The 15,405-nt window shown below is 40.4% G+C and overlaps 1 protein-coding gene across 1 annotated transcript in view; it reads right to left on the reverse strand.

Moving 5' to 3' along the window:
• The window catches only part of TG (thyroglobulin), a 262,451-nt gene that overhangs the window by 224,590 nt on the left and 22,456 nt on the right, over window positions 1–15,405 (reverse strand). Inside the window, exons 6-10 of the mRNA XM_063451042.1 lie at window positions 12,546–12,652; window positions 7,308–7,454; window positions 6,450–6,635; window positions 4,433–5,524; window positions 407–979 (exon numbers count right to left, since the gene is read on the reverse strand). Of these exons, the coding sequence (XP_063307112.1) occupies window positions 407–979; window positions 4,433–5,524; window positions 6,450–6,635; window positions 7,308–7,454; window positions 12,546–12,652 (2,105 nt within the window). The remainder of the gene's footprint in view (window positions 1–406; window positions 980–4,432; window positions 5,525–6,449; window positions 6,636–7,307; window positions 7,455–12,545; window positions 12,653–15,405) is intronic.

The raw sequence follows: 15,405 nt of genomic DNA on the forward strand, positions 1-15,405 counted from the left end.
AAATGATTAATTTGCTATAATTGCAGATAAATTTAAAACACCCTAACAGGGTTATCTACCAAAGTAAGAACTCGACATGAGTTCAAAATTAACTTTAAATTTAAGAACTGAAAACCAAGCCGACGTAGAGATATTTCTAGTTTGGGTGTTATTTCCTTAAATTTGAAATTCCCTTTGAATTCTCGTGTTAGATTTAAATCTGGGATAACTGATCGCATTACTAGGCTCTAAGAAGTAACGTTGACTTGTGACACTATTGCAAGTAAATCATAGAATCATTCTTTTAACAATATATAAATAAAACAAATGAAAATAAATATATGGAGACTTTTGCAATAACATGGGCAGGGCAATTTCTTCATGATAGATTTTTGTATATTTCACCACCTGAAAAGTTGTTTCTTACATTTTGGGATCTTGTTCGGCATTTCTGTTCCTTGAAGTTTCTGTCCATCCAGATCAACACACCAACAATTACGAAGTTCAAAGTGGCTTAGAGGTACTGAAAAGTCTCCATAGTTTCCAGGGTAAAATGTTTGTGTACCACTCAAAATTTTCCAAAATATATACGGATTTAGTAATATATTATCTGTATCTACTGTTATGTTGCCTTTGAGGACGTATTCTGGAATATCATTAAAACCGGGGTATTTAGAAAAAAGCGGAAATACATTTTGATGTCCATTTTTATATAGAGCCAGAAGGAAGTCTGAAAAACTCTGAGAACTATTTTTATAGGTCAAAATTAAGCGAAGCATTTCAGAGTAAGAAGTATTTCTGTTCTGTGTTTTCCAGATCTGGTAGACTTCCAAGGCTTGTTCAGTGGGTCCACTGCATTGGACAGATCTCCAGTCTCCATTTTCCAAACACTGAGGTATATACACTTGAGAAAGCTGAACAGCAGACCCCGTGTCAGCCAGTAGCATCTTGGCAGTCTCTAGAAAGGCATTGCTCGCAGTCAGCTGGCATTTGCTGGGACCTGAAAAATGAAAGTTATGATAATAAGTAAAATATCTTAAAAAAAGAAATAATCAGAATTTTCTCCAGAATCTCTGGCATGTAACATGGCAACTGAAATTCAAGAGACTCGATTTGTTCACAAGCCACCAACAAGTAGGTTGCCTCTGTGTGTATGCATACAACTATAAGGTTTTTAACTTATCTGGAAATTGTGAGAAATTCATAAGAGAATTGCAAATTTCAGTCACTTACAGCTGAATTAGGAAAGAATCTCCAATCTGGAGTTTTTAGTGGTTAAACCTGTAATTCCATGAGCAGCAGAACGAGACGGTTGCACATTCGATGGGCTCTGCACCCAATTTGATTAAACTTACGGCTCCCGACGGAAAACACGGGAGTGACAGTCCCCAACCGAACCACAAACGACATGAGGAGAAAAACCAAAAAGCAGACAAACCCAAGCCGGGAGTCAACATTGGCGATTTGTTCCGCCAGGCGCAAAGCGCACATGGAGCCAAAATGGCCGCCGAACTAGAGGACTATACACACACCTCAGAAGATCTCAGCCTAGACGACTATGCAGGCAGCATGTTCACTCCGTTGGCACAACAAGCTCCCACAATAGGGGACTCCAGGCCTGTTACGGCAAAGGTGCTCAAAGACATGCTGGGGGACCTACAAAAAATAATCCAGGCCGATGTACATACCTCACGGGCCTAGTGGGTCGTATAGGGAAGGTGGAGGCCTCCACTGAAACACAGGCCCAGAACATAGCAGAGCTTCAACAAGAGGTGGAGACGCTTAAAGCGCAACAATCCAAGACGGAACAGCGATTTGCGGCGCTGGAAGATCAAAGGCGCCGCAACAACGTGAAGGTCCGCAGAGTCCCCGAGGACATCCCAGGTGGAAGAACTCCTGCACCTGACAAGCCAAAAATACCCAGGTAGAGGCAGTTTTCCGGGTCCCTAAACCCTGCAGAGCCCCAGCGACAGCGCCAAGAGACCTTGTGATCAAGTTCCGCACATATACAGAAAAAACAGCAATGCTAGCTGCCCTTAAAGGGTCCACGCCGTATCAGTTCGAAAACATGACATTACAGTTTTATGCAGACCTGTCCGGGGACACCTTACAATGGCGGGGATCGCTACAACCATTCACGGCCTTACTCAGGAAGAGCAACATACCGTACCGCTGGCGCACACTGCGGACACTGCAAGTTATGCACAACAACACAACCCACTCCATCACAAACCTGGAGGAGGCTACCGCACTGCCTCGGCCCCTGGGCCTACCAGAGGACTCTCTAATTCACATCACGCCACCAGAGAACAACCTACCCGCGCACAGATGGAACCAGGCATCAACCAAACCGTTTGTGCCCCAGTGAGAGAGACCGGAGTCACAGGTCTTCTGGCCCCAACATGCCACCTACAAGCAAAAGTACACTTACCCATTGCAGCCCGCAGCTCCTTACATGCCATCAGGAATACCTCCCTCAGCCTTGCTATTACCATATGACACCGGGACCTAAAAGAGGACACCCACAACCTCCCACAGGGCTCTCTCATCCTAAAGCGGCCCACACAGGACCATGAGACATCAACTCAAGGGGGCTCGAAATTGTGAACTTTTGGCATGCTAAACCGGACTGTGACAATGCTATTTAAATATGTATTTATTTATTTTTTCAAACTTGGGTGACATCAGACCCTTCGCGGGGAATACCAATCCAACAGACTAGCAAAGTGGCCAAAATGCTAAATGGACACTCTCTGGACTTTAATACCCAACCCAGAGCATTTTATGACACAGCACAATGTGGCAGCCACCAAGTCAGTAGCTCCTGTACTTGTCTGACACATAATACTCTATTAATAACTCAGCGCTAGATTGGAAATCACTCATTATAGCAAACGAAAGAAAAAAAAAAGGGTTGTTCGTTACATTCTCCTTTTGTGGTTGACAGGTTCACGCTTTGCAAATTTGCTTTTATGTCATTACTATCGTTAGTTTTATAATTTTGTAAGTAAAGGCTGTTCAAGAGTTTGAAAGAGGAATGACGCAATTAGCAGCACAATTTCTCTGATCGTAGAAGTTTACAGCCTGTCACTTCCTCCCAGCATCCTGCAGGGAGACAGCACGAGAGGGAGAGGAGGCAGCCGCAGCATGAGGCGAGAGGAGCATGAAGAGCTCCAGACCCCTCACTTCAACCAGCAGAACTCCAAGCCACCCTTAGGGAAGCTAACAGGAGGGTGGCTGGAGATATTAAAAACATCACGTGTGTGTGTGTGTGTGTGTGCGTGTGTGTGTGTGTGTGTATGTATGAGTGTGTGTGTTTAAGTTATGAGTGTGTGTGTATGAGTGTGTGTGTGTATGAGTGTGTGTATGTATGAGTGAGTGTGTGTGTGTGTGTGTATGTATGAGTGTGTGTGTTTAAGTTATGAGTGTGTGTGTATGAGTGTGTGTGTATGTATGAGTATGTGTGTTTAAGTTATGAGTGTGTGTGTGTGTTTATGAGTGTGTGTGTGTATGAGTGTGTGTGTATGTATGAGTGTGTGTGTTTAAGTTACGAGTGTGTGTGTATGTATGAGCTTGTGTGCATCTCTGTGTGTGTCAGGTTGTGCTTCTGTGTCAGTGTGTGACTGTGTGTGTGCACACATGTGTGTGAGAGGATATTCGTCTGTGTCATTGTGTGTGTTATGTCAGTGTGTGTATCTGTATCATGGTGTGTGCATGTATCATGTTTGTTTGTGTGTGTCAGGGTGCATGTGTGTGTATATGTCAGTGTATGTGTGTGTTAAAGTGTGTGTATGTGTCAGTGTGTGTGTATATGTGTTGGTGTGTGTCTATCTATGTGTGTGTACATGTTGGTGTCTATATGAATTTGTGTGTATGTATATCTGTGTAAGTATGTGTATATGTGGTAGTGTATGTGCAGACATCCAAGCAGTCATACACAGCACAACATACGAGCACACTCCTGCAATCTAACACAAAATTACATACAAACACACCTCTCCATTCACTCCAAAAGGATATATAAACACACCCCTTTACTGAAACACAAAAACTTCACACAAATGTACACCCACATTTAAAAGTGAACATAACATTCAAACACACCCCTGCAACCAAACGCAAATATTACATACAAACACACCCCTGCAATCAAACTCAAACATTACATACAAAACACACCCCTGTATTACAACACAATAACTATATACAAGCACCCCTTCAAACGCCAACACTGTACATTACACTATAGCGCCAGTAAATGCCGCAGCGCTGTACAGATATACAACCTAGAAATGTTGACTTGGGGTGCCTTGGAAAAATACTGAAATATTAAGGGCACCTTGAACCTAAAAAGTTTGGAAACCACTGATCTAACTAATTCTTCCATTTAACAAGGACCTAGCTAATGGAGAATTGCTATGTTATTTTATTTTAAGATTATTGAGGAACTTACATTGAATATTTTCCCCAGACAATGTTCGAGTTCCAGGAATAGTTCCTCCTTCCATGTTAACACAGAAGCACTGTTTACCAGAACACTGTACAGGGTAAAAGTCCCCTTTTAGGTCGCAAGATGGAACATAGGGCTCTGATCCAGCAGGTAGACTTTTCTTTATGAGTTTTTGTTGTTCACGTTCCTTTTCACACTTTGTGGGACATCGTGGCTGCTTGTCTTGTATTCTAGAACCTTCTATTTCCTTACCCTGATAATCCACACACCAGCACTCTGATTTGCTGCACTGAATTTCATCAAATCTCCCGTCTTCAGTGCACGTTGGGACAAAAACATCAAGATTTCTCTTCTCACAGTTTTTTGACTGCATGATTATTTGGACAGCCTCAGAAATATCTTGGGAAATCTTTGGTGGGAATGAAATGACAATGCGTAAAAGTGTAGTAAATTCCTCTTGTTCTAGAATCGACTCAAAAAGTGTAACACGATTTTGATTTTCCTTTAGATTTACAGTTTGGCCAAAACTACCTTGAATAGGTTGGTTTAGATCAAAGCTTTGTTTGGAGAAGTTGGATGACTCTTTCGTTAAGTAAGAATTTTCTTCAGATGAAAACAATTTAGCAAGTTCTACGAAGTTTCCTCCGCTGTACATTCCTGTTAAGCCAATTTGCTGAAAAAATTCACTAAAATTGAATTTGCTTCTTGTACCGACGGATCCAGTGAAGTTAAGTCCAGCCATGTTTTTTAGGTATTTTCCTCCAAACAGATTTTGTTTAAATATCTTGAAGTTACTTTTTGACTTTTGAGCAACTTGTATTAAGTTTCTGGAAGCGAAGAGACCATTGACCATATCACTAATAAAGTTCTCTAGTTTAGGTTGTGTGTTCTTGAATTTCTCACTGATTGGAATTAAAAGGCCAGACTTTTGGTATGACTCCGAAATATAGGAAGGACAGTGGTTTGTGTTTAATTTAGTGCCTAATTCTTCCTCCTGAGTGACAAATAAGCTTTTTTGGCCAAAATGTCCACTAGGTCCAAAAAACAAACTAGACAAAGCTTGTCGTCTCCTTGTAGAACAATCTTGATGATTATCTGCAGATTACATTAAAAATTGTATTAGCATACATTGAAAAACATCTAATTAAATGAATTTCAAGTGGAAATATTTTATCAAATCTTCTTAGTGTTATTAAATTGCTTATTTTGTAAACCTTCGAGAAGGTCCCAAAAGCACTTATGTTTCTTATCAACGTAAACTAATCTCAAGCTTTTTCGTTGAATGTTTAAAATACAGGAATTGTTTTCCAAAAATAACATTGTACAGAATCCAGAATTTTCATATTAAACATGATCCCATTGTATTAGAGTTTTTAAGAAGATCCGTGCTCCTAATTTATAGTTTGTGAAACCATTTTTCTATTTAATGCATTTATCAACAGCTTTATCACCAGCCGTTTCCTCTCTGAAAGCCATCATCATGTCGGACGTTGCCTAATCAATTGACATGTCTGTTTTAGCTACAATCGTGGATGAGAGTGATCGCCATCTAGTGGACAAAAACAATATTATGCTTAACAGGAAATTACTTTACAAGCCCACTACTTTTGTTAATTACACGTTGGCCTCACCTTACATGAACCTTTGATTCAGGCAAGAGCAATTTAATAAGGAGCATTAATTGACAATTAGTTCGAGCTTTCTAGCATAACAGATAGGAACCTCAGTAGAACAAAAAGTTTTATTAACATTCATAAGACAGTTTCTGGTGCCAATTTGTTGTGCAATGCATAAGAGCTCTAGTCTGTTCAACCACAGTCCATGGTTTTTAACTGAGTAATGGAAAGAACACTGCTATAGAGCTACCACAGGGTATGAGTTCATATTGACCTCACTTGATTTCTAATGAAAAGAGGGATAGTGGTATGCAGTAAAAGGATTGAATGAATATCTAATTTTAAACTTTAAACCTTTAATGTCTAGTCTGTATCAAGGCTATTTATTTCTTTGTTTTACTCACTGCAATTTGGGGATTTTCCTTGTATTCGAGATCCATAGATTTCACGTCCTTTAGAATCCACACACCAACACTGACCTCCAACTTGGCATTGGACAGGTTCATAGTCCCCGTTGTCGGTGCAAGATGGTGTATATACATCTCCCATGGAAGAGGCCGTAAACCTTTGAACTTCACATATAGAAGGACCTGCCAAAAGGCACATATAGATATATACAAGAGAGAAATGGATTAACCATCATTTGGTTTAAAAGATCTAAGTACAAATTTTATATAAATGGATACAATGTTACACATTAAATTATTTGCATTTAAGATTTACAGGCACACAGACAGACAGGTAAACAGTATTCACAGAGTGTCAGATCACGGCTCTACAGTGAATATTGTTGAAACCACATTAACGTATTCACGTATTAACGTATGCTTTATTGGATCAACTCAGATCGTAATGACCGCGGATGCCAAATTCCGCAAGGTAAGTGTTAGATCAATTGTGAATGGTTTGACAGATTACCAGAGGACAGCACCATGGGATTACCAGCACCATAACCACTTTAGCACCCTCTACTGGTTATGGTACCTAGAGGGTTCCTGTAATATTAGACTTGATGCCCACAAATAAAGTTAAATAATAGACTTGTGCATTTATAACAAACAACCAAATCACCAAATGACCAAATCACAAAGTCCTAAATCGCATGATGGATACAATTCTTCTGCGTGATTCAGTCATTCATTGGTTTGGAACAGCCAATAGACAATTCTGAAAGATATGAATTTAATTTGCGACCGTACAAATGTAATTCAAAAGCTCCATAAAATGTACTCCTAGTCAGAAAAACTGTTTTTTGTGCTTACATCTAAATTTGCCAGATATAATTAGCTGAACTCCTAGAAATCGTCTTTGGAGAATACGATAGACGGCTGTGTCTGTGAACAAGCGAGAACGGAATTGTCCTGCAAGATCTTCTGTGTCTTGGACCTCCCCCAAAAGCAGCTCTAAACCTGTGGGGGCAAACACCAAAGTAAGAACCAAGGAGATCACGAACATACATGCAAGTGTTATCAAGCTATGTAAAAACATAAACTAAAGTTATAAAATACAAGGGACTGATGCGTTTCGCTTTAATAAGGTCATGTTTAGCATAAAATGTGTATCATCTTTTTGAAAACTATAGTAAAACTATATCTACTAAGTTCAACAAAGACTCCATTGTGTTTTGACAAACTGGGTTCACGTACTATTCAGTGACAACTGAAATCACCACAAACTATTGTTATCAGCTTCTTTGCAGCCCTGTAGCACTTCGTAGGTGTAATACTAAAATCAATAAATCCTTACAAAGACAGAAAGTAGGGTTACTCACTAAAGTGAGAATTTTATTAAGACACGGAGGCTCCTATTATGCTGCACTCTTACTTTATTTCCCTCAGCAGCAAAGAAAAAATATAACATAAACCAGATGGTAACAATAAATAGTCTGAGTGGTACATCTTCCTAGCGACAGGAACAGCCAATCGAATTCCACTCTCCAGCATAATAGGCGGTGTCTAGTATACATTTTCCTCTCTATTTGCTGCTCCCTCAGTTAAGTAACAGTTTCTTAATGGTGGGATATTCTTCTACATAATATTCTTAAATTTCTTAATTATTATTACATATTTCTTACTGTATTATATTGTGGAGTTTAATATTTGTAATATTTAATTTAGTTATTTCAGTATTACTATCTGATATTATGATTACTTATTAAATTTCATTGTTACATAGTTACATAGTGAAAAGAAACCTGCGTCCATCAAGTTCCATTGTTCTAAATGTGTATATATAATTTTCCCTTTTGAGCTTGTTTTATTTTCTTTCTGACTTCTCTGGGCCCAGTGTTAATTAATGAGGCTCAGGGACGTCTGCAGAGAGTTCTGGTGCCCTGTTTGGCGCTTTCGCACCATTTTTCCTCACTTCTAACCGTCCAACCGCCATTTACTGGATTTGAACGTGCACACACGCATTTCATTCAGTTATCCTGTTCGGGAGTTTTGCCCCACAAACGTAGTGTTCGGGAGTTTTTTCCCCCGAATGCAGAGGACGCCTTATATGAGCTGCTTATTTGTATGTTTACCATGAACGCTCTATTAGCCTTGCCTTCATTTCCACGAACACACTCTTGGTTCTCCTACTTATTCATGTGTTTTACTGCTCGCTGCGACATTTCCGTTTGCGGCAGACATTTTCTTGTTTTTTTCCCGCGTCCTGACCCTAGTACTGCCTCCAACGGCCGAAACTCGGAGTTGGGGTTTAGTTTTAGTAGCGGTTGGATGGCTCTGGTATTCCTGCTTATAATTACTACTGTTTCACTTTTTGTGAGTAAAACAATTTTCCTTTCCACTAGATCCTCTATTTCTGGGTTAATCAACCCTTCACCTAGGTTATATTTGGTATTATATTTTGTATTATTGCACCTGTCAGTTCTACACAACCAAAATGCCATCTGACAAAGATGCTTCAGCACCCTCTTGGTCTATTGCACCCAGTCAGGTTGGTTTTGTGCCTTCAGGTGCGTCTGCCGTTATCTCCAATGAGTTTGATGCTTCTGCTGAAATGCAGACCCTGATTGACAATTCTATGTCAAAAGCCATGACTAAAGCCCTAATGTTGCCAATGTTAGTAATGTCTGACTCCCTGTCACAGACATTTGCACACGCCTTGATTCAGGCACAGAGATCGGCTGAGCCGACTACTATCTAGGCTCTGCCTTTAACTGCTCTTGTGCAGCCTCATTCTGGCCTCAAAGCCCTTGCTAAGGTTAAGCACTCCTCAATATCACAGATGGACAGCTTTACACTTGTCACAGATGGTGTGATTAATCTGCTACCGGGCAGAAGAGCCACTAGCCAGGCAAAATCGGCTAGACTATTGAAGAGGGAAAAAGCCCAATTAGATTCTGAGTCAGCGATATTGAGGAAGAGTCCTATATGGACGATTCGGAGGATCCATGATTCTGACATTGGAGTCGAGAAATCTGACCCTTCCCAAGACCCTAGTATGGTTAAAACAGTTAACATTGACATAGAGCATGGGGCCTCAGGGGACGCAGCTAAGTATTTGTATCCCCATGGTGAACCCCTATTTGCCCCCCGATGATCTGCACCACCCACGGTAATCAGAATGGTCTCCCTCAGACCACGTAGCCAGATATATAAAGTAATGAGTAAAAAAACACTCAAAAAGAGTGTAAACTCCAGGAGCTAGCTAAGTGACTAATGGCTTGAGCAAAATGTATGGGAGAATGCTGTACCTTTAAATGTACAATGAGTGTGATATCTCTTTCAACGTGAGATAATATGAACATATGGTGCAAGAAAACAGAATGGACTTAACTAAAAATAGATTTACATAAAAAATCTGGACCAAAAATAGTAAAATTTATTAAAATAAGAAGGAAACAGAAATAAAATATGGATAAAAAATATATATAAAAACAAGATACTAAACTAGATATGCAGCAAGAAATGTGAGGAACAAGTATCTAGATCCCCAATCAGTGGGGGTGAGTGATGCTGCTTGTTCTAAATAATATACTTTGTATCATCAAAGCTGGAAAGTAACTTAATATCAAGCATTACAGTATAAGGAACTGCAAGCTTTAGGCAATGATTGCAGTGAATGATTACAGTGATTCGCTAGTGAACTGAAGCAAAAAAGCAAAAAAAAACTGGATTTGATTGTAACAAAAGTACCAGTTTATTCCATATATTAAAATAGTAGGAATATTAAAAATACAGGTAAAAAATCATTCAGAAATGCATTACCAGACTATTGTGCCAAAAATTAGTAGCAAGGACCTTCGGATGAGTTCAGATGGATATGGATTGAAATGATCCGTATACTGACTGCCGGTGAGGACGGCGTTCGTCTGCAAGCACGTACCGAGCTGCAGCCTCACTTCAGGGATATACGTAAGTATACGGATCATTTCAATCCATATCCATCTGAACTCATCCGAAGGTCCTTGCTACTAATTTTTGGCACAATAGTCAGGTAATGCATTTCTGAATATACAACTTCCCAGGTTCTTCAGTTGGAGACCGGACCCATCAGCACTAAGATGCTTTCACCCAAGACTGGACGTCCGCAAGGAATTATGCATTTCCACCCTTTGCGTTGATTCTTCGTTTCCTGCTGCAGTTATAGCAACAGTCCAGAACAAAATTTGGATCGTGTATCGTCATCTCTGACCTCAATTCTCCACTTCCTAACCTCAATATTTGATGATGATAAAGCCTACCAAACAGTGAACCTGTACTGTTCTTCCATATCGGCTGGATACAAAGGTGTGGATGGAACCCTGGTTGGATGCCATCCTACGGTGTGTAGACTCCTACGTAGTATCAGATTTGCATGTCCTCCATTTCCACGTTGTTCAGTATTATGGGTTTCTATCATCCTCAACTTTCTCAAATCCTGGCCGACTAATACCTCTCTATCCCTGAAGCAACTGTCGGCAAAACTAGCCAAGCTCCTCTGTCTAATATCCTGCAAGAGGGTTTCTGATGTCAGAGCTCTGAATATTACTGCGTGTTCCTATATTCTAAAAAGGGTAATTTTTGATATACCTGGAAGAACTAAGATTTCATCGAAAAAAGTTTTTTATCCATCTTTCCCTGACAGACCACTCTTAAGTCCGGTCGCATGCCTACGAACATATGAACTTCACACCTCTTCATTACGAGACCCATCGAAACACAAGCTCTTTGTGTCCTTCCAGAAACCGCATCGGCCAGTGTCTACCCCTACCCTGGCTCGTTGGGTCAAATGGATTATGTCTCTATATATTTATCACTAAGCGCCTTATATATTACACAGAGCACTTATTCTTCAAATGGATTATGTCTCAAACTGGTATTGATACCTCACTATTTTCACCTCATTCAGTTCAAGGGGAAATGGCCTCCAAGGCCTCCTTGATTGACTGCCGCCTTGAGGACATTTTGAAAGCGGCTGACTGGTCCTCGGAATCTACCTTTCATAATTTTTATTTTAGATCTATACAACACTTCGCGGGGACTGGAGTTTCTCAGCTTTAAACCAGCATAATAGGAGCCTCCGTGTCTTATTAAAATTCACAGATTTTACTATTAAATGACGTAAAGTCATGATTTTATTAACCACACAGAGGCGAGTATTATCCCTCCCTCCCATCCCGAGGATTGATTGAATATGGGTAAGTTGACTTCACAGTAAGTCTTTGAGTATGGGATTTTCCTGTTATGATTGTCTGAATGTAATCTAAAGTACGTCAATCTATTTTGCCTAGTTATGTTTGATGATATGCACTATGACTTATGAATACATCCAGTTTTATACTAGGATATTACCATATTTCTCCTCTCTATTACACCTTGATTTGACATTGTATCCTTATTGGCATTCTCTTTGTTGGTGTTCCCTTTTCTGTTGGATGGTTGTCCTTGTTCGGGATCGCAAATAAAGAGGAAACTGTTTACTAGACACCACCTATTATGCCAGAGAGTGGAATCCGATTGGCTGTTCCTGTCGCTAGGAAGATGTACCACTCAGACTATTTATTGTTACCATACTGTTTATGTTATTTTTTTTTATCTGCTGCTAAGGGAAATAAAGAAAGAGTGCAGCATAATACTCCCCTCCATGTCGTTAATAAAATCATGACTTTACATCACGTTAATAGTAAAATCTGTGAATTTCAAGTGAAGGTCAAATTTGCTGAACTGGAAAGTTAGCTGACTTACAGAATTTTTCCATTTCAGCTACTTGGACAATGAATTTGAAATTAAATTTGAAATCATTTTGGATTTTCTTTTAGTGAATAAACATGTATGCTATTAAATTTCCTCTTCATTTTCAATTGTCTTGACCTATAGTAATAATGCAATTTTTTAAATCTGTATTATAAATGTATAATGAATAATTTATTTTAAAAAATGTTAAAACCAGTTATAGGTGATTTTCAATTATTTATTCAATGGTGAAAATTTCACAGACGTGACAGTTCCCCTTTTTGCATAATACAATGTATTTAATTATATTTTGGCTTGCGAGGATTCAATAATAATTACCAGTGTCAGCAAGCTCGCGTCCAAGACTATCTGCACAGTAACAGTATCCAGAGATCTCCGGGAATGATTCTCGTAAGGATGAAATGGACTTAAAAGCATTTGGAAATCTGTAAGGAAAAAAATAAAGAATTTATAAGGACAATTATTCTGTGATACTTTAGCCAAGTGCTGTTGTTAATAAACATTGGGACATCGAAGGGGAAAATTATTTTTCATACACAGATGTTAACAGATTATCATTTATTAATTTCAAATACAAATGTTCAAAAACTATTGAAAATTACATTTCACATTTCATTTGATCATTAACAGATATGTAACTATTAACAGAGATGTCACCACTCACCAGTCCTCACAATCCAGAGCAATCAATTTTTTTCACTAACCAAAAATTGGGCTATATAGCCCATTGCTATATCTCTCAGTTGCTGTATCTCTCGTGCAGAGAGAACCTGCTGGCATTTTGGATTTGGACTACCCATATGGGTGGGACCAGTCTGACATGCTTCAGATATGTTCTCTCTGTAATGGCACTAGATGAGCTAAAACCAGCTTGAGATCTGACCAGGGATCCATCGAAGAGCAGGCTAATTGAGCTGTTGTCCGTTCTCACCTCTCTTGCAACTTGTTTTTCTCTAATATAGAAGAAATGGCTCAATAACCTGTTTATGATTGTTGAAATTTTTGGGAATGCAAATTTCCAAAATGTCAGTATAATGTAAACATATCTGAACACATTAATATAGTTGCTTGGTTAAAGTCCGGCATCTGTATTTCTGAAAGTTTTGTCCTATATTATTATTTCTCCCCTAGCAGATATTCATCACACTATACAGGCTGGGCATTGCAGACATCTTTACAGTACTATATTCTATATTCTATAGATTTACTAGCCATAACAGAAACCTGGCTCTCCCCCTCTGACACTGCCACCCCTGCATCTTTGTCCTTCGGTGGTCTCCAACTTACCCACAACCCAAGAAACTCTGAATGTAAAGGTGGTGGTGTTGGGTTTCTCCTCTCCCCTCACTGCTCTTTTAAACCTCTTCCCACCCCCCCTTCTCTCTCTTTCCCATCATTTGAAATACACTCAATTCGCCTTTTCAAACCCTTCTCTGCTAACATTGCTGTTATTTACCGTCCCCCTGGTTCCCCTCTTCTCTTCCTTGACCACTTTGCTGCCTGGCTACCCTATTTCCTCTCTTCTAACATTCCATCCCTAATTCTCGGGGACTTCAATATTCCTATAAACCCACCTTTGACCTCTGCAGCCACTAAACTACTTTCAATGACTTCCTCCCTCGGGCTATCGCAGTGGGCAAATTCTCCCACCCATGTAGCTGGCAATACCCTTGACCTAATCTTCACTTATGCATGTACAGTATCTAATATCTGCAACACTCCATATCCACTCTCTGATCACCACCTCTTATCATTTGCTCTCACATACCCCCTCACCCAAAAACCTCAGCCTAACCCCCCTCAACTCAGGAGGGACCTTAATTCTCTTGATCTCCAACAGTTGTCAGCTGACATTGATTCACAACTGCTGTCCATCCCTTCCCTCTCCTGTCCTTCACAGGCCATCTCCATATATAACTCTACTCTTACATCTGCCTTGAACACTGCAGCGCCACTCCAAACAAGCACCTCGAGGAGGACCCGCCCCCAACCATGGCATACTAAATCAACGCGCTACCTGCAAAGATGCTCCCGTTGTGCTGAACGCTCCTGGAGGAAGTCTCGTACACAATCAGACTTTCTCCATTATAGATTCATATTGTGTTCATACAGTGCAGCCCTTGCCCTTGCCAAACAGTCCTATTTTTTCCACTCTCATTAGTTCATGTTCCCGCAACCCCAGGCGTCTCTTTGACACCTTTAATTCTCTTCTTCGCCATGCTGTGGCCACCCCCAAAACTAACCTTACTGCTGATAACTTTGCATGTTACTTCACTGACAAGATTGAACAGCTAAGGAAAGAATTCTCCCCTCCTTGCCTTTCTGTTTCTCAATCACACATAGATCATGCCTTTCCTACCCTTCAGACATTCTCCCCAGCTACTGACCAAGAGGTGGCTGCTCTTCTTTGCTCCTCTCGCCCCACCACTTGCCCGCTCGATCCTGTCCCATCTCACCTTATTAGATCTCTCTCCACTTGTCTTGTGCCTTCTCTAACACACATCTTCAACTGCTCACTCTCTTCTGGCATCGTCCCTGCTGACCTTAAACATGCCACTGTAGTACCTATACTAAAAAAACCATCCCTCGACCCATCCACCCCCTCTAACTACCGTCCCATATCCCTGCTCCCTTTTTCCTCAAAGCTTCTGGAAAGACTTGTCTTTACCCGTGTGTCTCATTTCCTCAATTCCAACTCTCTCCTTGACCCCCTTCAATCTGGCTTCCGCCCTCTCCACTCTACAGAGACTGCCCTTATCAAAGTTACTAACGACCTAATCGCAGCTAAATCCAAAGGCCACTACTCCATACTAATTCTTCTTGACCTCTCAGCGGCCTTTGACACCGTTGATCATGCTCTCCTTCTTCAAACTCTTCAATCGCTTGGTCTCTGTGACTCTGTCCTCTCATGGTTTTCCTCTTATCTCTCCCAACGCTCATTCAGTGTCTCCTTTTCTAATGATACCTCCTCCCCTTGCCCTGTCTCAGTTGGCGTTCCCCAAGGCTCCGTCCTTGGTCCCCTTCTATTTTCTCTTTATACTGCCTCTCTTGGCAAACTTATTACCTCTTTTGGATTTCACTACCACCTGTACGCTGATGACACCCAGCTATATCTCTCCTCCCCGGACCTCTCCCCTGCCGTCCTGCAACGTGTCACTGCTTGCCTTTCTTCCATCTC

Source organism: Pelobates fuscus, chromosome 4, assembly GCF_036172605.1.
Source record: "Pelobates fuscus isolate aPelFus1 chromosome 4, aPelFus1.pri, whole genome shotgun sequence".
Lineage (NCBI taxonomy): Eukaryota > Metazoa > Chordata > Amphibia > Anura > Pelobatidae > Pelobates > Pelobates fuscus.